Here is a 22,364-nt window from a genome sequence, read left to right as displayed (position 1 = left end):
TAAACAGAGAATGAAATAAAAATGTTGAAATTCTGCGAATACTTACAATCCTAAGTAAAATTAGATTTTCCAATAAAATTAAGAATTAGTTGGGTTTTCTGATCTGCAAATTTGTAAAAAAAATTTAAAATGTAGCAAAGGTGTGCTTGAATACTTAGTTGAAAAACTCATAACCGTGTCTGTTCACTAGAGGACTTGGCCCATGTGGGATGCTTATGCTGCTTCTCTTTGCCAGTTGACAAATCCTTTAGGATGACATGGCTGGCAGCTTGTTATCATGTGGCAAAATGAAGCAACTTCTTGCACATTTATACAGTGTAAAGTTGCAGACCAGGTCTGATTGCTACACTGCAGGTTGTCTCAAGTTTCCCTTGGTTTTGCCCCGCTACTACGTGGGTGGGGAGAGGGACAGAGTCCAAAGCGTATTATAGAGGGACCTTGGAAGATAGAATAACTACACTCACTCTTTCTTAGAAAGCGAGGAAAGGTTATTCCTAAGTTAAATACAGAAATCACACATTTGTACTTGGTTTCTTATATTTAATGCCATAATCCAAATACAGTGATACTGATTATTTTGATCATTGTGGCTTTTTTCCTGTAACTCACACTGATAGATACTATGTATTTAGCCTCATGAGAGATTATTTTTTTTTTGCCCCAGGCATGATATTATTTACATAAGCCAAAAAAAGATGTAGAATGGAAAAAAGGATTCCTGTTGTTGTTCTTTTAAAGTAGGAATCTGAGACACAGTGACAGGAAGTGACTTGCCCAAGATTAAATAATAATTTTTCCTTAGAGCCTACCTGGGAGAAGAGAATTTCCAAGTCTTGATTTGTAAATCATGAGACTGTCCTGTGCAGGCTCCTCTTGATGTTTCCAGTAGTCTTTATGTTCAAACTGTTAGCTGTGCTTTGCATTTCTGAGTGTTACTTTGAGTTTGTCCAGGGATCCCTGTTCTTGTACAAAAGAAATCTTATCAGTAACATTAGGGCCTTTTCACCCACAGTAATATAATCTGTGATAGACAGTTAATAGTAACCATCCCTTTAGGTCCTGTCCCCCTCCTTGAATTGCAACGTCAAATATTTTTTGAACATTATAAGGTAAAATAGTCTGTGATATGAATTTGTGAAGTCAGTAGAATTACATGAGGACTCAGTGTAGTCCTGTTTTGTTGATTAAACATCTGATGCAATGGCTTTGTGACACATGCTTTCTTTTAATTAACTGTGATCAGAGGTGGGAGGGTGATGTGTCATAATGATGGTTATTCATATGCTCTAGCAAAAATTGCCTCCAAGCCTATGTCATCTGTGGAAGATTTTCAATTTTTTAATGTGGTCTCCATGGCCGTAAGGTTGTTTTGAAAGCTTTTAAAATTCTAAATAGGTTTCAGACTTGCTTCTTTTTATTTTTTCCCTTTTAGCTCATATAATGCAATTTCAAATATGCAATGGTTCATATATATTGAATATATATTTCACATACATGAAACCACATTTTTAAACTAGAAAATTTTGGACAGATTTCTTAGAGACTGTTCGGTACATGTCTCTTTCCATATTCCCCTGTTCAGGTCCCACTTCACTCTTCTGAAAAGCAGGATTTGTATATTTAAAACTCAAATGGGACCTGATGAGAAATTTGCTACTTCTGAACGTTGCAGGGGTCAATTTTAATATCCTATGGGCTAAGGTAATATAGGCAGAGTTACTTGAGGCTAAGAATTCTTGCCTTTGAATAGAATAATCTGAAATGACTATGTGGAAAGATATGCAAACATGGACTTCCAGCTAAGAAGCCTAATATTGCTTTTCCAGGTTAGTCCTTGCAAAAGTTTCTTTCTGCAAATTCAGCTCAAGCTTTGGTTTTAGCAGCACTTTTATGCACTGTAAGGTCTCTGGGTTCTGTTGATTTTTAGGATTCTCTGGGGGTGGAGGGAGGATGTTTTAAGCCACGAGGTTTGGAGTTGTAGATGTAGATTCTACATATTCTTTGACAGGGATAGACTGTAAACAATGGTAAACAGGTGCTGTGCTGTATTGCCGGTGCAGTAGGGAATACTGTTTGGATCTAAATCTATTGGGATTTGAATGAGACAAGTCTTTTAAAATATAGATACAATTGTAACTAAAAAGAGTGCAGCAGGTGGTTGGTGCTCATCCTTCCTGAGTTTGGGCTGAACCTGCGTGCACTCCTGTAATCAATCCCAGTTGGTGTCAGGAGTTTGCCCTAGATTACTCCAAGATCTTGTAAGGTGATCTGCAGACAAGCTGGAACTTTGGCAATAAACACCTGCTGTATAAAACATGTGTCCTTGGTCTATGGTACTGCTAAAAACATGTGCTAAGCAGATTGATCCAAACATTCAGTGCTCTCATAGATATTTAGCGTAACTCTAATATCTACTCATGGCTGCTAAAACTGGCGTTTTAGCAGTTCCTTAGCTTTACTTGAACTCTGCAGTAGGATGTTGCCTGTGTGTAGGTATTCACATAACACCAGGCTCTAAAATACAGCAGTCAAAAATCTGATGTAAATACTGGCCAGATCTGTCTGGAAATGCTGGTTGTGTACTTCCTGGATTTACCTGTTATTGAAGTGCTGCCTTTACTCTTTCGCTATCTATTGATGCAATGTCCTCTCCTGACAGGGTGCTAGCTCTGGTTTCATGCTACAGAGCCTTAGGCATCAGTAACAGCTTAAATCCTGTTCACCACCCCAGGCATGATGTGCCATCTGCTGTTCTGGCACAATTATTAGTGTCCCTCTTCTGTGACCTAAGTCAGGCCCTATTCCTTTTTTCATTCTTTCTTCTTCTCCTAAAGCTCTGTGTTGATTCACTGTTCTTGCTCTGAGTCCCACAAACAGAAGTACCAGAACTACTGAGCAGTGGCATGCTACAGTTGTGAGGGCAGAAAGAGGAGCTGTCAGGATGAGGAAGAAGCAGTGTGTATTTCTTAACTGATATGGGTCAAGTTCCTGAATCATGCAATTACAACTTTAGTATAACTTTCTGTAGATCTGTCCTTTCATTTATATTTGTTCCATAAACAGTCTATGGACTGTGACTTGATAACTAGTTGTCTTTCAGTATTCTCTTTTTCTTGTGGTGCAAAAATGTAAAGTCACCAAGTAGTCAAATACTGTTGGATGAGTATTAGTGCATTTTTTAAAAGAATTTGTTTTTTAAATTATCTTGGTACTTTCTGGAGTTCTGTGTGAAACTGTCACCAAGTCGCACCATTGACTAGTTTAATCAGTAGCGGAGGAGGATGGAGCACAATGGTGTCGCTGCTGGAAAGTAGTTACATTTCAATTACCTAAGCATAAAATGCTCTTTATTGTAAGTTCTAAACTGATGTTTAAAGGACAGCTATCTGCAGAATAATGTACAAGGCTTAACAGTTCTGGTAGTGGAGGAAACAAGTAAGGCAGGACAATGATGGAAGTACTATGTTCACACATCTACTTATCTACAGAAGCTATATACATAGCTGAGATGATTGTTGGATCTCCTAGAAATGTAAATGTGTTGGCCTGGTTGCCTTTTCTTTTTTCTCGAGAAAATGGCCTTTGTTGCAAAGCCTTCTACCCTTTTCTTTTCCACTTTGCATAAATAAATGGAAAAGCAAAAAAGCAAGAAAATGTGAGATTGTACATTTTTTCCCCCTCTTACCCCTTATAGCTTCCTTTTTACAGAACATTAGAGCAAGAAACTGTGAGACATACTGCTTGGACTAATAAAAAATGCCTGAATGTTTTGCTTCTCCATTAAAAGTGAAGGCTGGGATTGCAAATGAGTCACTTAAAGTGGTTGCATACTTTTTGGTTTTGGCATTTTATTAGCTTTCTGAGGGCTAATTTTTGGGACAGATATTGATTACTTTCATATAACAGAAAAGCTCTTTTTGATTATGACTACAGTATGCTGTCGTGACATTAAATATTTCTGGAAATATTTTGCCCGCTTACTTTCATGTTACTACACAGTGCTTCCTGTAATAGATACAAATGCTGTTTCATGTTGATAATTATTTTTCAGAAACCTGTAAGGGATACAAATGCTATTTCATGTTGATAATTATTTTTCAGAAACAGAAGGAGTCCAATTGGAAATTCGTGGAAGAACTCCTTAAAAAATCCACTGATGCTCAAGTAAGTGTGTCAAGGAAAGAATAATGAACAAGGAAAGTGTCAGGATGCTTTCAGGAAAATATAGTGCATGGAACAAAGTCCAGCTAACAAATGTATTTTTGGAGTTGTAGTGTTTTTATCACTGGTAAATGAACAACCTTGACATAGCTGAACTATGACAGTGTACAGTTCCCTCCTTGTTAGCGGTTCCACTTGCTTTAAAGTGCTTGTGCTTGATGCTAAATTGTCAGATAAAGAAAAAAGATAATTATCCTGGAAGGGTAGTATGTGGCTTCTCAGACAAGATGTATTCAGAATAAGAACTGGATGCTTAGAAAATGTAAACCAGATACTGAATGTAAGGATATCAAGTTGAGGAGACATGATGGAGGAGATAGTCAGTTGCATTGAAAATTCAGCTATATCCTCATCACAGCAGGAAGGTGACTTGCCTTGCTGAGCAATTTGTCTTACAGGCTTGAATCAAACTTTTACTGATAAGGTTCTAGTTTCTGAGCACTCATTTCATACCTTATCATTTTTCTTTCTGCAGAACTGTTAATGCAATGCTTCATGGCCCAGAGGTCAGAATTGACCTCCTTTTAATATGCTTTTAAATATGCTGTTCATAAAGTTTTTTTAAGTAAGTTACATTGTAGCTCTATAAATTTGTTCTGAAGTTGCATGGTACAAATTGCAAATGTTGTATCAGCAATGCCTGTAAAAATAATGTATTTGTGTATATTTAAGACAACATTAAATGTTTATTTTTTCATTTGCTCTATGAAATTTATTTTTTCATTTGGTGTATGAAATTAAGAAAAATCCTGCAAAGTTCTGTTGTTGAAAGCAGAAGGGGAATCAGTTCTTTCAATTTTTTAAATTATTATAAATGTCTTGTTTATGGAGTAGCAACAACTGTAGTTAAAGCTGGAATGTAGAACAATACTTGTTACAACTATGATTTCAGCAAGAAAATATTTGTAGTTGTTAGGAGAGTTGAAATGATAGCATGATGTTTCAGGTTTTTATTACTCTCTACATAAACTCTAATGCTTGGTTATGTGGTCTTTCAGCTTAAAAGATTAACTCTTTTTGAATGATTTTACAGTATATGACTAAAAATACAAACTGTGCATATACATTAAAACCACAGTGATGATTTTACTTATTGGATGCTTACCATTCTGTGAGAGAAACTGGAGAGATTTAGATAAGATCCATAAAAAGTGTGAGTAGCTTATTAGCCACCTTCCTATGTTGCATCTTCTGTATGGCAGCAACCTGAGACACAGTAAAAAGACATTTGTATTTAACGTTCTTTTCTTCAAAATAATCCCCTTTTCTTGTGAGTGTTTATTATTTTGAATAAAGCCTACTTTGAAGCTGAACATTCATAAAATACACTGTTTTTGATGCTTCTGTTAAAGTATTGAACTGTAGACAGTTTAGAAAAGGAAGTTAAGTGGCCAAGTTCAGAAGACTTGTATATTGAGTCAGTCATGATACAGTAATATGAAGCAAATATGTGTTTTAATTTCCAAAGGCAACCATTGTTGGAATTAAAACAAACCCTCATTTGCCAAAGACATGGTTGTAACTATTACCAACCATCTAAGGAGCCCATCTAGTTTATTTCCTTTTTTTATTTGTTCATTATTTTTTCTTGCATTATGAAGTTAGCTGCCCGAGAGAAGTGCTCCTTGGGGGACATTAATTCCTATATGTGCATGCACGAGTGAATGTAGTACTTTATTAGAAACTACATCCTGCTCCCTATCCCTGCACAGCAGCCTTCTTGACAGTGTCTAGGAGGGAGAATTCTTTTCCCAGTAGACATGTCTATCTCCTCTGTTGATTTGGCAGCTTCAAGTGACCACTCCTACCTTTTATCTTATGCTTTTGCATCTCTTAGGTATTGTTAAGTCCAGAAACTGTAGTAATGAGAAGCACAATGAGATATCAAGAAGTCAATAATGAAATGGAACATGGAAAAGCGGGAAAAAGCAAAAGAAAGCAAAAGTGATAATAGTACTCTTTGAATGAACAGCAGGACAGAATTGATGATACTGCCTATTAACACTTGGCATAACTTTGTTAGTAAATCCTGTCTGAGCCATCCTTTTCAGCATATAGACTGTTATCTACTAAAGATGCACAGCAATAGCTGTGCAAAATAAACTAAAAGAAATAATAGTGCTGAATCACCCATTTGCTAGAGAGGGCTGGAATTGGTAGCTAAAAACTTCATTTTTAGGTATATGGGAACTTAAAAACTAATCATATTTACTACTCTGTCCATCAACCTCATAATCTTGTGCTTGTTACTCCCTAACTTCCCTATAGCTTCTAGACTGTACATGCTCAGATGAATGGCAATTTACACTGAATGGGAGGAAATTAGAAGAAATCAAGTATGTGTAGTTTTGTGTGTTCAAAAGCATCTGAAAAAGGTGCAGAACATACATCTGTTATGTAAATTGATAATCTCTCCTATCAATGACTGTTAATTTCTCTTCATGTGAGCTTCAAATTCCATGCTGTGAAAAGATGATTTAATAGGCATTGTTGCAGCCATTGAGGGTAACAGAGCATCGTGAAGCAGCAGAAGCTGGAGTTAGCTTTAACATCCTTAGGACAGCTAATTACTGGAATACAAAAACACCTAATCAGTGTTAAATCTGCAGCATTTCTTCAGTTTCAGTAATACTATTGCATCTAGTTGTCCCCATGTAGGCAGTAGAGAGCCTAAGGCATGTTAATCCATGATATGATGGATTTTGGATGATGAAGACCACTTGAAGAAGGTGTTGCGTGTCCAGGTGAATGTGGTAGAGGGGTGCTGCAGTGCCCTGTTCCAGATAGGAACTCCTTTAAGGTTACAGTCATCCTGCTGCTGAGCAAGGAAAAGATGTTAAGGTGCTGTTCATCTTACGGGATCAATAGTGATGGGAAGCAAAAACACCCTGTGAGAAGATACGAGCAATCATGGATACCTAGGCAAGTGTAGTGTGCTGCTTCCTTGGATGTATGCTTTCAGCTTCAAACAGTTGGCCAGCAGCTGAGTTCTTCAGCCACAAATCACTCTCTATTTAAATTGTAGATGGATAAGAGTTGAAGAAAATTGCTCATGTGAAAAAACTCCCAGTTCTATCACAAAAAAGGGCATTTTTGGGGAAACTAGTTGCACGAGGCATTTCCTACTTTTTTTGTAATTTGTAATTCTCTTCCAAAAGAAGGTGTATAATTCTATTTGTACTACAAAATGGAAATTGTTGTAGTAGTAACAGTATCGTAACTGTACTTGTCTACTAGGCAACATCAAACTGACTAAATTTATGGGTTGTCAGTGTAAGAGGCATTTGTGTTTATGAAGTTTTATTGTGAGAATCAAAAGCTTTTTGGTTCTCAAGAACTAATAGCAGTCTGTCTTATTAGACTTCTCATTTTAGAAAATAAATGCTTTGTGCTGTTTCATTTCTGCCTCAATTTTGTTATATTTTCACTGTATTTTTTGTTTAATTCTACCTTAAAAGAGGTAGAGAAGTATTTCTGGGATTTCTAGGAAAACCAATTTTGTTACTACATAGGAGGTCATAAGAGAAAAATGTTATGTTTAGATAGTACTATCATTTTGATAGTATCTGGTGTTCCTCCCTTCTGTGATAAATTAAAAGCTGACTACCTCAAGAGTTCTGATAGTATTTCCAGCAGTGCAGGAGACCATTTTAAGCAAAAGACCAATGAGAGAATCCATTAATCCCAGGGATATTTGAAGTCTGGATAACTCTTTCATATTAAATTTGAGATGAGGCCTTCAGTGCTATCTTGGTTTTGGAAACTGTTTCTAAAACTATTGTTAGACAGATAAATAATGGCTCTAATTGAAGCTGCTCAGCTGCAATGTTTATTGTTGAATTACTTTAACCGAAGCAGTCATTGTTTGTTGAATTATATCCTTAACATAACCCTAGACACAAAATACAACTTCAAGACTAAGCATTCCCTTTCTGAATGTTGTGTTTTGTTTTTTGGGGGTTGTTTTGTTTTGAAGTTTTGTGGGTTTTTTTTGTTTTTGGTTTTTTGTTTGGTTTTTTTTACATCCTTGTAACCCGGTAGATCCCTCTAGAGAAATAGATATGCTCAGCTGCAGGTTTTTTGTTTTACATCAAGGCACCTGCTTTTATTCATTAAAGAAATAGCAGCTGTTCTGTCCCTTGGTTTTGGTGCGAGATTGTTATCTTTTGGGAAGTCTACTGATTTAATAGTTATATATAAAAAACATTTGATATCACCTTTCATTTGTAGGCATTTTTATTACATTTGAATTATTATTCTGTATATTTTTAATGAGTCTTTACTGGAAAGTTACTTTCCTATTTCATTGGGTTCTGTATCTTACACATAATGTCTTGAATATATAATTTTCTATGGCAACTGAAAATGTCTTTTCAATTTTCAAGTTGTTTTAGGAATGGACCACTTTAGAAGCCATATGCCCTACAATAATTGTTCATGAGAAGAAAAGGCAGACTTGGTTAGAAGTTATTGTGGGTGATTGCATAATTGTTTGCAGTGTTGTGGTAAAGTGTAGCAAGTCAAGTTTTCCATTTGAATGTAATAGCCAGGTAGAGACGAGTTAATGAGTGAAACTCATTTGTGTGACATTGAAAACAGGAAAAAAAGCCACTCCAAGACACAGTAAGTCATAAGAAGTAGCACTGTGAGTAAGTCATAGAATCATGGAATGTTTTGGTTTGGAAGGGACCTTAACGATCATCTACTTCCCACCCCTCTGCTATGGGGGAGGTGTTAGACCCACACATGTAAAAGTCTACTCTTAGGACAACTGCACACAAGTTGGTCCATTAAACCACTTTTGCAGGCAGTGGAGATAATAAAGCCCTTACAGGAGTTATGCTGAAGTAGATGCCTAAAATAGGCTGGGTTAAACACATGATTTCAGCCAGAGCATAGAGCTCTTAATAGCCTACATCTAATGAAAGTTCAGTTTTGTTGCTACCAAAAGCTGGATGAGAAGAATTCCACTTTCATTATCCCACAATTACAACCTGAATGCTTCACTGCATTCAAATTGTTTGGCATTTCCTATTTTCTTTCCTATGAACTTTTTCAGAGGTCCTTTCCAACCTAGTGATTCTGTGATTCTATGATTCTGGGATGAGCTACTGCATTGGCTGGTTTGCAGGGTGCAATTGTCAGCCTTTATCTTTGAGTTCATTGCATGAATTAGCAGATGCATTTACTCAACAGTATATAATTAAAAATAATTTTTATATTAGGAAATTACTTTGAACAGTCTGGTAGTATTGGGTTTATGTGTAGATGAGGTGACACTCCCCTCTTACAATTAATTTTTTACTTCCTTTTCAAGACTGGTGTGTTAGAAGAACACTTACGAATGCATCTTCAGTGCTGTTTGACTTTGTGTAGTTTCTGGGATTTGAACTTATCTATTGTCACCATACTCTGGGATTATTACAGCAAGAATCTGGTAAGTAGATGAATACATAAAAATGTAGAATTGCATGTAGATAGTCCTTGATTTTTGCTGATTAATTCTGATTTTCCTGTAGCCAAGCTTGATTGCTGTACTTCTGTAAAACTACCTAGTCAATGGCAGTATCCCTAAATTTGCTATGTTTATTTAATGAAATCATGTTTAAATTTGTTATGGTCCATTACATTATGAAATAATAGAATATGATAATATATTTCAACTCTTATTTTTCATCAGGACTACTCAGTTTAAGATCTTGTAAAAATACTTTGCACACAGTTACAATGCATTTTTATCGTTTTAGCTGAGGTAGGAACAACATATCCTTTTGTTTGTGTGGAGGAGTGCATCTTACTGCCTTCAAAATATTGGCATTTATTGTTATTTATAGTATTTTCTGTTTTCATCTATTTCAGAACAACTGCTTTACTGTTCCTTGGCTTGGTCTGAAGGATCTGGCAAATGTTAGTAAGACTTCTTTGTCAATGCTTGAGTTGGTGAAACGCTGCTGCTGCGAACAGCAGATCCCTTCTCTGTACAAGTCCAGCAACAGTTACTTCATTTTCCTCAGCATTTTGGCACGGATTATGAAAGAAGAAAACAATGGGGTGCATCCTTGGAAACAAATTAAAGGACGGTATGGATGCTATTTACTTTGTCTCATTTTGTAAGAAGTGTAGTGAGTCAGGGGCCCTTACAGCTACATGCAAGGCAGAGGGCGCTGTGCTTATGGCAAAGTAAAGGGGGTGACAGATCCAGGGTGATTTATAATTTGAAGAAAGCAGTTGTTCCCTGAAGTTTCTGTTGCCAGCTGAGGCTGTCACTGGGTCCAAAAATCACCTTGGCATTCATGGTGTGTGATGATTTACCTCGTCCCACTGGCCAGGAATTTGGTAGACTGGCAACCAGTGCAGTGGTACAACTCAGTTGCCAGACAGATAATGTAATTAAAGCACAGAAATTGTGTTTGAGCTGGATGTAAGCCATGTGTTGTTCAAGAACATGCAGACTGACACTTGCTAGACCTGTATTTTCATTTAAATATTTCACTTCTTTTCAGTGGTTTTCAAAATTTCTCATAGTATTTTTGTGAGGATTTAAATTTTTCACTTAATTTTGAAACATACTAATTAAGTACAGTCAGTCATGATATAAAAAGCCGTAAAATATATGTGCTCTAAATTAAACTCTTGATGTTTTAGATGCTTACTGAATCCATGAGACTTTTCTTATAGTAATGAGGATAGCACTTGTAATGATTAATACAGACTTGGTAATTTTTTTTCATTAGATAGAGAAAACAGAAAACAAAAATAGTTTTGGTTTAGGGTTTTGAGTTGTTTAAAAAGATTTTATTAAGTATTAATAAAATAAATTAAAGTTCTATTAAGCATTAGTAAGTTCTTCATGTATGCAAGAAATAAACATTTAAAAATGCCCAGGTGTATACACACCTTACAAAGTTATGTGGTGTTTTTCTTCTAAGAAAGAAGGGTTATCTTGGCTATCAGAAAAAACAGTATGCCTAATGTCTATGTACACTTCAGAAGCTATTATAGTCACTAAATTTTGGGTTTATATATCATTGCAACTATGTAGAAACAAATATGTTGTTGGATTCTGTATCAGTGTCTTGCTTTTTTAAAAAAAATTTTGATTAGCCTACTCTGTTCTTACTGCAAGGAAATTACACTTACATTTTTGTGCTATTATAGCTTGTTACTTTCCCTAATTTAAGAGGGGGAATAATAATACACAACACACAGTGTGTCAGTCTGCTTAACCAGTATTCATCATTTCTATCTTGAAAATATCAATTACACAAGTAGCAAAATTTAACAGTCTACAGCTATGATTTTGGGATGAACTCTGTTTTCAGCAGCTAACCAAGCATTAATGGATGCATGAAAAGCATATATGCTTGTCAGTAGTAATTTACTACTAAACAACGTTAATTGGATATGCTGTAATTTTTGGTGGCTAGATTTGATAACCTCAACACCATTTCCAACTCTTTTCCAGGTGACAGAATAGGAAAACAGCACTTACAGATGTTTAACTACTGTATGTGGAACTTACTTTAAATTAAATGTGAAGGATATACCCGAAGTTTTAAATACAAAAATCAAAGAGTCAAGCTGTTTTCATCTTACTCCTCTGTTGTAGGAATGGTGGCTTTCATTTAAGAGTCCACATCCAAGCAAAGGCCCCAGAAAAGATCTGCTTTTTCCTTCTTGTCAACTGCTTTAAAATTTCCAAGTAGCAGTGCTTGTCACCATCAGCTGTGTATGACTTGAGCACTGTCCTATAAGCAGTACAGATAAAGTTTCTTAACCTCTTCCTGCCTGGAGAGAGGTTTCTTTCCAAATGCCTCAGCTTAGCTTGTCTGTTTCCTTTAGAACCCATCCATACCATAGGTGCGCAGTACAGGTTGATACAGACTTTGGCAAAGCACTGTGGAGAAAAGGAATTTTCCATCAGAAATCTTCCTTTTATTGCAGTGATGGTTTGGTAGGTGAGACTTTGATCACAGCAGCTGCTGCATTACAACATAACAGCAGAAACCAGTAGCTGATTTCCACATGGAAATGAGGATGTTTCCAGGGAAGAAGTTGGTGTACCAGAATGGTTTGCTGCTGCAAAGAGATGCCACTTGACAGCTTCTCTTCCTAGGAGCCCTCATGGGCTAAACTTGATTGATATGAAGGCACAGTATGGGGGACACCCATCATAGACAGAGTAGAGAGAGTCTACTCATAACATTTTGCTCCGCTTGGTACTAGAGGTTAGATAAGGGGGAAGGGTTAGGCTGCACCTCCAATTGGAAACAACGTGTGCTTTAAATTAGGAGCAGAAACTGAAAGAGCATGTTTGTTCCAGTAGCCATAGAAGTAATGAAAAAAAGAGTATGTAAAATTTAAGGGTTACCAGAAGTGGATAACTGTAAACTGAAAGCATGAAAATACAGTTTTAGTCACTCAAGAAGATAGAAAATTGCATACTTTAAGAAACTTTCTCTTTCCTGGGTTTTTCTGTTTGTTTTTCTAATGTAGAATTTATTCCAAGTTCCATCGGAAAAGAATGCAGGAGCTGACAGAAGTGGGGCTGCAGAACTTTTTTAACCTGTTCCTCATGCTGGCAGTTGTTGCGGAGACAGAAGATATAGTGAGTCGGGTGTTGGATCTTTTGGATTTCCTGACTCCATCCTCCATCACCATGTCTCGGAGAGCTCTCATCTGGAGAGGTCATTTTGCTTTCCTTTTAATTTATGTTGAGAAGAACATGGACATTAGTGCCCTAGCCGAGAAAATCTCAAATACTTTCCGTGAGAAGGCAAAGGAGTTTTTAGTAACCAAAAATGACTACACACAGAGACAAAATCTCTGGACTCTACTTTCAACCTACATTGATGGTGCCCAGGAAGTGTTTGAGACCAGCTGCTACTTGAGCCTTTCTGAGGAAAAGCTGCTAAATGATGGCTTTACTATGCTGCTGCCTGCATGTCGGGGAGCTGAGCTGAGCATGGTCCTGAATTTTCTTCAGGTTGTTCTAGCCAGACTTCGGTAAGTTATTTAGTTAAGTTGTGGATATGGACTAGCATTTTGTTTTTAGGGTTAAACTGTAGTTCCTGTTAATTTTTTACTGAAATTGAGTAAAAGGAAAGAGAAATCTCTGAAGGTCTGTGAATGATGCGTTCAGTCTCAAAACCCACCAATACTTCAGTGCATATAGAATCTTTGAAATGTTTCCTTACTATTTCAGATTAGGTTTGACATCCTGATATTTTGTTATGAATTAGTGTCTCTTTAGAAAGTCATCCAGTTGCTACTATTTCAGACAATATCATCTCTCATTTGATACAGGAAACATAGAAATTATTGTCCGTGTTAATTGCGTAAGTGGGGGCTGGGGGGTGGGTTTTTTTGGTTTTGTTTCTTAATTGAATATTATTCTGTTTTTCAGAGTTTTTGTTCTAATTTTTTTTTTTTTCATCAAGGTTGCATTCAAATACTACAGTTATGGAGATTTAAATACTCGTCTGGGGTTCGATGGGAAAGAAGGAAATCATATTTTACCACTTTCAAGCAGTTTTGCTTTGATGTACTAGTTCATTTTTCAACATCCACAGTGCCCTTCAATAAGCATATTTTTTGTCTACTGATGCCTTTGAGAAGCAGTCCTCCAGTTTGAAGCCCAAACTGCTTTTTTTTCATAAGATATTAAGAGGCAGCTATTGATCTGCCATTACTTCAAATGTGCAAGACTGAAATATGTGTAAAGAGCTGTGGAAGAGTGCATAATAGGAATACTGAGGCCCATATGCAAGATCTCTCTTTAACTAGGTTCTTTGTTATTGTCTAGTTTGACTGCAGCTGTCAATAGCTTATAGATCCAAAGACAACTGTTTTTCAGGCAGTCTTTTGAAAAAAGATGAAGCACAAAACTAAGTTTAGTTGATTTATTATTTATTATTTCAGTTCAACTGAATGTATTTCCTGGAATAAATTGGAGACTTCAAAAATGCTTTGACATCTTCTCCATTAGCTAATACACAGCATTTGTTGTGTTGTTTTTAAAGATGAAATAGGGAGAAATTTGAGACTGGTGAAAAATTGCCTGTTTTATAACTTGGCATTATTTTTAAGCTTTCCAGGACTGGGGATTATGTGGCCCTCTTGTAAGACAGAGAAGAGGGCATGCAAGTTCAATCTAGACTTTTCAGGTCATCACAGATAAGGTACAGGACAGTATTAGTACCTTTTTTTATAAAAAGTAGTTTTTCTGAGATATTTGAATTACCAACATGCTCAAATAGTAATTAGTATGAGAGAGATTTTTAGAGCCTTGCTTTTTTTAACAGCTCTTTATTTCAGTTTCTGTATTTATACATTTAGTTACTGTTACAAGCCTATTTATCCCATCTACAGAAGAACTAAATTCCTTAACACTTACAAAACACTTTGATCTTCAGGTTGTATGGAGCAGGAAAATGTTAGTGATTTTGCTGCTTTGACAGACTCACTGAAAACAGTTCTCTGTTGCCATGCAAATAAAACAACACTAAAACCACCTTTTTGATTCAGAAGATATGGATGATTTTGTGCTAACCAGATGTTAAAATATTATTGAATTGACCAGACTGATTAGGCCTGGTCTGTTTTCAAATTCAGATAAGGGTGAAACGCTTGTTTATAAAATCCAGGCTGATATAAGATAGTAGGCCTTTCATAAAAGTAATTTTTCTGTACACTGCACTCTTAATAATTTTAAAACTGTATGACAGGGAATTTACAGGTAGGAAGGAAGTGAGATCACTGATTAAAGAGACAAGCAGCTCCCTCTAGGCTGTTAGGAAATAATAACTTCATGTGTTACTTTCTGCTAACCCCAGATGATGGCTCACAGGAGCATTCTTTATTGCTGATTAAGTAGCATTATGAAAATACTGACTTGGTTGTGTTAACTAAATGCCTCAATATTTAAAGCTAAAAATGTCAAATAGTTTTAGCAGTCCTCTTTAACATATCTTGTTGGGATTGCTGGAATCTCATTCCAGGTTTCCCAGTTGTTTTTATTTGAGGATACTGTAAAAATTCTAGTCTTTCATTTTCAGAGTGAGGTGTAGCCAAAAGCTCTTCTTTAATTATAGCTATTCATGCCGCTATAGTTAAGGGTCTGTCAGCATTTCCATTATAAACCTTTATTTTCAAGGGTTTGTACCATAGCAGTGAAAACTTGCTCTGGGCTAAAACTTGGCATACAAGGATTTGAAAGTACGCTTGTTTTCTTTCTTTCTTTTTTCATAAAAGACATCTGAAAAGAGACCCCCATCTTCACCATTTTTACACCACAGTGTTTTAAAATAACCCATTCCAGCTTTTTCTGGTATTTTTCTTGTCTGCTAGAAAAGTACTGGTAGCTTTTGATTATTGTATTTACCTATGGTTAGACTATTTTAAATAAGGTTTCTTAAACCGCTTTTTTATTGGTTGTTACCATTATGATTATTTTGGAATCCATATATTTAAATAGAACTATGTCTTGACAGGAGCTCATTTTTATCATTTTTTGATATGTGGTGAGTGGATAATTGAAATCAAGATGCTACTTGCTGGCACTTGCAAGTATTTGATCTTCATAGTAACATTCACTATGAACTGTAAGATTGTATTTTAATACAGTCTCCTTTTTAAAACCATGTAAAATAAACAGTAAATAATCAAGAAACTCCCCTAAATCAAAATGTGAAGTACTTCCTTCCTATTTTTACTTGGAGCATTCAGCTTCTAGCTCAGACATAAGTTTTTTCCTTTATTTTTTTTCCTGTTTTTAAGCAATGTTTTAAAATCCTGACTTCTTGCTGTTGTTGTTTTTTAGGGTTTTTGTTGGTGTTGGTGTTGTTGTTTTTTATTGAAAGGTAAATGCAGGATGTTTGCCCATGTGTGCTTTCATTTGTTCCAACTCTCTAGCACTATCTGTCATCTGTGTGCCTCGTGACACAAAAAGAAGCCCTAGGTTAATAAAAATACAGGCATTAAATGGATTTGACAGAACTTGCTGTAAAAATGGATACAAGACTCTGAGAAACCGGCTGTAGGTGCTGGCACTGCAATATATTATTCTTAAAAGAAGTGTTTGAAACATGCTAAAATGTCTTGTATTGTAATGGGGTATTGCTTTGACATGAGCTTTCTCTTATTATTGTCATCCTGGCATTTGAGTTTTGTTGAGTGTTAGCACAGAGTTACAGCACTATAAAATGTGAGTACCTGCCCAGGTGTAAAATCACTGCCGTGCTCCAAACATCTTTGCCTAGTTTCAGGGAGACTTGGAGGAGAAGTGAGAAGTACCACTAACCTGATACCATCATAAATGGTAATTTTACTTTGAAAACAGTCTGTGTGCATTTATGCCCATTTGTACTTTCTTGCTAATTTTTGAAAATTTCAGTGTGTAAATTTCATAAGCTCTTACAGGAATATTGACCAAGTAAACCTGTCTCTAGGAGAAAGTTACATTAATAATTGGACCATGGGTAACAGGATGTTTCTATCTGAGTGTGTTTAGCCTTGAGGTAGTGAGAGAAACCACAATAGGAATGGATTATCCAGTATATCTTTGCTATGGAAATGTAGAGTGATTTGTAATTTTTTTTGTGTTATACTTGCCATCAAAACAGCCTGTGGGAAGCTTTTTAGAGACCAACAGAAGCATCTCTCCCTCTCTCTATTACTGTGTAAGTCAGTAGATAAGCTCAGGAGGAGAGAACAGAAAGGTCCTCCCTTCTTTTCTTCCCCCTCAGGGGTTATAGTGTTAGTCTTTGTAAAATATTTTTTCTGATGTTGAGCGTCTGAAAACTGTATTCAGAAGAGTTTGGAAGATCATGAGTCTTCTCTTACCCATCCCATCCTATGAGAATGTATAGAGCTCCCAGCTGTGATGCCCTGATAAGTACAGAAGGCAACTCTGGACTAAGCTGCTGAACTGAGAGTCCAAAGATGTTAGTTTTGCTCAAAGATCTCCCAGGCTTAATGAATGACCACTAAAAGTTGCTGTGAACTTTGTTTATCTGTGTGAAAAAAAGGAAATAGATCCTTCCTTTTTCACTTCACAAAAAATATCTTATGCTTGGGGAGCAAGTATGCCTTGCTATGCTAACTTGACCTATCCTTTAAAGTATTGTTATGGTTTCTTTGAAGTATTCCATTAACAAAATTGGTGTTTAAAGGAGTGTAATGAAAATCTAGTTTCTAAGTGCTCTAATGCATGAGAAGCAAGCACTGCTTTACAATATAACAGCGTTTTGAGAGGTTTCCTGTGTAGGAATCCTTAAAAATAATGTTACCACCTTCTCAGGTAATACAGTATATGTTCTTAGCTACAGTTGTTGCCTTAAGGTGTGGCTCTGGTAATTAAAACTCAATTTTCTTTTCTTCTTCTTAGTTTGTGGGATTTGAGGTTTTTTCAGGTTTTTGTTGGAGTCTAAAGTAATGTTTTACATCTTTGTCCCTTGTATTCTAACCTTCAAAGTTGACTAACTAAAACTAATGTGTTGCTTTAATTGTTTTTCCTCTGCTCTGAGAGTATTACTATGCAAAGAAATGAAACGAGACAACAGCATGCACTGGAAATGTGTACCTAATACTTTGCATATAGAAAGTTCCTGTATACGTCTGTCACTGGTTCAGGTTTGCAAGAATATTCATTTCCCCTTCTCAGTGTCCATTTTCTTGAATCAGTAGGTGGACACATGAAAGTTGAACAACTGATTAACATTAATTGCACGTTGGTGTTTAAGATGTAATAGCATCTTGCCGTAGTAGGAGGGCAACAAGGCTGGAAAGCATGTCCTGTGAGGAGCAGCTGAGGTTTTGGGTCTTGTCTGGTTTGGAGAAAAGGAGGCTGAGGCGTGACCCCATTGCTCTCTACAGATTCCTGAGAAGGGTAAGTGGAGAGGGAGGTGCTGAGCTCTTCTCCCTGGGCTCCACTAATATGACATGTGGGAATGGTTCAAAGCTGCACCAGGGGAGGCTTAGACTGGACATTAGGAAGCATTTCTTTACTGAGAGGATGGTCAAGCCCTGGAACAAGCTTTCTAGAGAAGTGGTTGATACCCCAAGCCTGTCAATGTTTAAGAGGCAATTGGACAAAGCCCTTAATAATTTGCTTTAGCTCTTGATCAGCTGTGAATTACTTAGGCAGTTGGACTAGATGGTCATTCTATAGGTCCCTTCTTACTGCAATATTCTACTCTACTGTTCTATTCTAGAATCACTTCAGAACACACTGAAACATTAAAAGCTATCAAAAAACCTAACTGTTGATGTCCAAAAAAAGTCTTAGTAGATACCCAAAGCTAAAGAAACTCAAGTCTAGTACTCAGACATCAGTCATGAAGATATACAGTTCAGTCCTCTATGGTACAGATGGAAACACACTTTTTGTGTTCCATTGTATCCATTTTATCCAGCAAAAATTAATCCACGTAAGCTTTCTGTAGCCTACCTGACAGCAGTATAAGATTTCTGTTGTGAAAGGGTAAATCCATGAAAAAAAGAATAAAATCATATCCTGGTGTACTGAGAACCTGCTGCTTGGATCCCTATAGCTGTTTAGAGAAGTATGTGCTCCCTGAAGGACGTAAAGCACAGATTTGTTTTCTGATGGAAGTTTCTCACTTCTGAAACTATTTTCCCTAAATTAACTTTCCTCTCAGTTTTACTTTTATTCTTCACATGAGGTGTGAGGATGGCTTTTCATATGAAGTGGGTTTTTTTTGTTGTGGATGTTAAACGAAAGAAATATTTTTGCCAATAAAATCATTATATGCAAGTAGCCTTCTAATCTCTTAATTTTGATTGTTTCTTCGTTACCTTACAAGATCTATATTTCTTCTCTCTTTAGGATATCTCATGTCAGATTTAAGGCTTATTTAAAATGAACAGAAAGCTGAAGCAATTTTCTTTATTCCATTTCAGTCTCCTAAGGCCTATTTCCCCCTGGTGAGCTCATAGCAACAGGGGGGTTTAAGGGAATTCAGCTTTCTGCAAATTAATGTCTCGCATCATGAAAATTCAGGACCTTTTTTTTTCCTATGTCTTGAAAAAGTAATATAGTGAGTGTGAGTATTATTTCTTGCCAGCGGGTGGAAGATGAATGATTTTGTCACAGTTTTACTGCTTGATGAGCAGTGTCCTGAGGGTCAGGCTTAAGTCTGTGTCACTATGCTGCTCATTACTCTTGAGCTAAATAAGGGCTGATTGGATCTAAATTGCCTAGCACATGGGCTGCAGATGAGCTCAGTGAGTAGGGGATGACCTGCTATTCAGGCTGGGAGTAACCCCGGTGTGCAAATGCTGCATTAGAACACCGTGGGAGAATGAGAGGCTACCGACCGCTGCCAGCAAAAGAAATCGAAATGTAAAAACTCTTTGATGCTGCAATGTTAGAATTTGAAATGTAGGAAGTGACAGGTTGATGGTACTTATCAGCTTTGGCTGGATTAGAGAACAGTGTCATCTTGCTTATATAATGACAGAAGAATGAAGCCCGCTCCCAAGTACTTTGCGGTGCGGAGCTGCTGCTGGCAGAGCCGATGCTGCCTCCTACTGACAGCCCGTGCGGGAGGATGGAGGGAGCGCACGGCGAGCTGGCTCCGGGCCGACAGCTTGGCTGCCCTGGCCTGCCCAAGTGCCCAGCTGTGCCCGGGGTTTCTAGGCTCTTATTAGCAGAGAATCAGAAATGTGACTGATAAAACAGCAAGTGTACATTCTGGGACAAGAGCAAGCCACTGTCTTGCATGTGTCAAGAATGTTTAGACGAGTCAATTATGTGCACTGATCCAGACACATTTGGCTCTGCTTCACCCAGAATATTTCCCTTTGCTCTCTTGTCTCCATTGCTAGCCCCTGTGAAAGGAATTGATCTCTCTGGAGAGGAGAATTAATTTGTGCCTATGTGTTTTAAAGAAAGTTGACCTTTAAAGTGGAGGAAAAAATCTGAACCAACTCCAAGGAGAATCCTTATGCTAACTGAACAGATGAATGTACTTGTCTTAATGGAGGAAAATGAAAACTAGGGAAAGCACTTGCTGGATGCTTGTCACAACATAGATTGAAGCACTTTGTGCAGTTCTGAAAGATTCAGTTCAGTGGTTCAGTAGAACAAGCTTCTGGGTTTTTGTTTCCCCCCCCCCCCACCATCACTCATACTTCGAAAACTGGGTAATAACTACAGTGATGAGAAATAGCCACTTGCTTCGTTTTTTCCAAATTTATTTCCGATTCTCTTACTGACAGCTGTAACCTACCAGCATCAACTTCTCTTGCTACTAACTTCTGGGACTGTCTAATCAGCAAAAACAATTTGGTATGTTCTCTTGAAAGCAATGACCAAATGAAGAGAAGGGTTGGATCTCAATACATTGTGTTTTCTGTTTATTCTTTAGTGTTTTTCTGTTTTCTGGGTATATTCTGTTTGATTCTTCATCCCCTAGGATGCTTTTGCTTATGATTGAATTTCTTCTTGGAAATAAAATAACTTCTAGTGTACTCATTCCTGGGTATCCTAACCAAAAAAAAAAAAAAAAAGATCAGAAAAAAGAAAACAGCAGCCTTGAAAGTACAAACAGATTTTCTGTAAAATGGTGTGAGTCTATAGGAATAAGAGAAAATTTTCATAAAAATCATCACTAGTGTAAGGTTTCAATGTTACTTGTGTAAAATTAGTGTTATCAGTGTTTAATGGCATTCATTCAAATCACTGAAAACAAAGAACTGTTTAGCACAACTAGTCGTACTAGATGAAAAAAGTTAGGGTTTGATTTTATATGTAGCCAGAAATTAGAGAGTATTTCTGTGTGTTCAAATGGAAAACAAAACCAGCATTTAAAATTACTTTGATATTTTGAAATAAATTATCCTCAACAAGAAGAAATAGTGAAGGCCAAATACTGAAATTAGAAAGGACACATGGAAATATTACATGGAATGCTTGACTTGCAGCCATATTGTCAAAGTATGGGAAGGTGAGAGAAACAGGGAATCTTCACATCTGGCATTGTTTGAAGTGAGGTAGCTGCCCTTGCTGTTACCTCATTTCTGCCCTTGCTTGTAGACTTTGCTGCCTGCTCAGCACAGATTCCTGCAAGGTCCATTATTGTCCCTGCACTAGCGCAGTTGCTGCCTAGTGCAGGGGGAAAAACTGGAATTGTTTGTGAACTGGAATTGCTTGTGAAGTGGATTCCCTTGTACCTTACAAGGAGTGGGAAATGAACCTGCTACTTATGCTTTCACCTCTGTTTACAGAGTGTTTATTTTTGTGAGTTTCTAGTAGTATCTGCAAGAAAATCCAAAATTTGGATTTTGAAATCTATTGGCTAACTTTTAACAGTGAGTTTCTTATGCACATAGCCTATATGATATTAGGAAGCAGGACCTAATGTGACTCTGCTTTAGGAAAAAAACAAAAAAAAATTAAATATTGTTGTGAAGTGTGTTAATAAAACTCCTGCAGGTGAGAAGAGCTGCTTATTCTGTCTTTAGTTGCAGTGTTCTGTATGCAGTTCTGGATATGTCATTTTACAAAATATTTATGAATAAATTGAAAATTAGAGGGAGTCACAGAAGTGAATGACTAAAGTAGGCAGCTTGTATGAGTTTGATGGAAGTGATTTCAGCTAGGAAGAGTTGAGACAAGCTAGAAGTTACCCAGTATGTAAAAGGATGTTACAGGTTTTCTGCTGTTCTTCATGCCCCAGTGAAGACAGAATTGTCTTAATTTTGGACAGACATTTAGTGTGGTTATTTAGAATAGGCTGCTACTGTAGCACTTCAAGAGAAACTTATGGAATCAAACTTATTTATTTTCTTTTTTTAGAGTTTGTTTTAATTTCCATGTTCTATTGGGGGAGAAAAATTGAACCTGTTTAGTGCTACAGTATCCTACTTGTTCTTGGAATTTCTGGGGTGGAAGTGTAAAGATGGCTTCTCCTGTATGCACTGGACAGTGGCCCTGCTGAAAAATGCGATGGCTTTTCAGTGGTTTTGTGTTTGAGTCTTGAAATCTGTCTAGAAAATTACTTTGCAAATGCTTTTTTAGACATTGATTCAGGGCCTGTAGATGTGCATTGCCATGTTTTATTTGGCTTGGAGCAAGTCCAAGTGTCACTAATTGCCAATGGCTAAATGCTCCAGCTTTC

General features: G+C 36.8%; 1 protein-coding gene across 2 annotated transcripts in view; it reads left to right on the top strand.

The window, feature by feature from the left end:
• The window catches only part of MMS22L (MMS22 like, DNA repair protein), a 90,972-nt gene that overhangs the window by 21,628 nt on the left and 46,980 nt on the right, over window positions 1-22,364 (top strand). For both annotated transcript variants that reach the window (XM_032105110.1, XM_032105109.1), the window contains exons 11-14: window positions 4,102-4,164; window positions 9,539-9,658; window positions 10,081-10,301; window positions 12,718-13,227. In XM_032105110.1, coding sequence (XP_031961001.1) covers window positions 4,102-4,164; window positions 9,539-9,658; window positions 10,081-10,301; window positions 12,718-13,227 — 914 coding nt within the window. The remainder of the gene's footprint in view (window positions 1-4,101; window positions 4,165-9,538; window positions 9,659-10,080; window positions 10,302-12,717; window positions 13,228-22,364) is intronic.

Source organism: Corvus moneduloides, chromosome 3 (genome assembly GCF_009650955.1).
Source record: "Corvus moneduloides isolate bCorMon1 chromosome 3, bCorMon1.pri, whole genome shotgun sequence".
In the NCBI taxonomy this organism is placed as follows: domain Eukaryota; kingdom Metazoa; phylum Chordata; class Aves; order Passeriformes; family Corvidae; genus Corvus; species Corvus moneduloides.
This window is presented reverse-complemented; position numbering and strand designations above follow the sequence as displayed.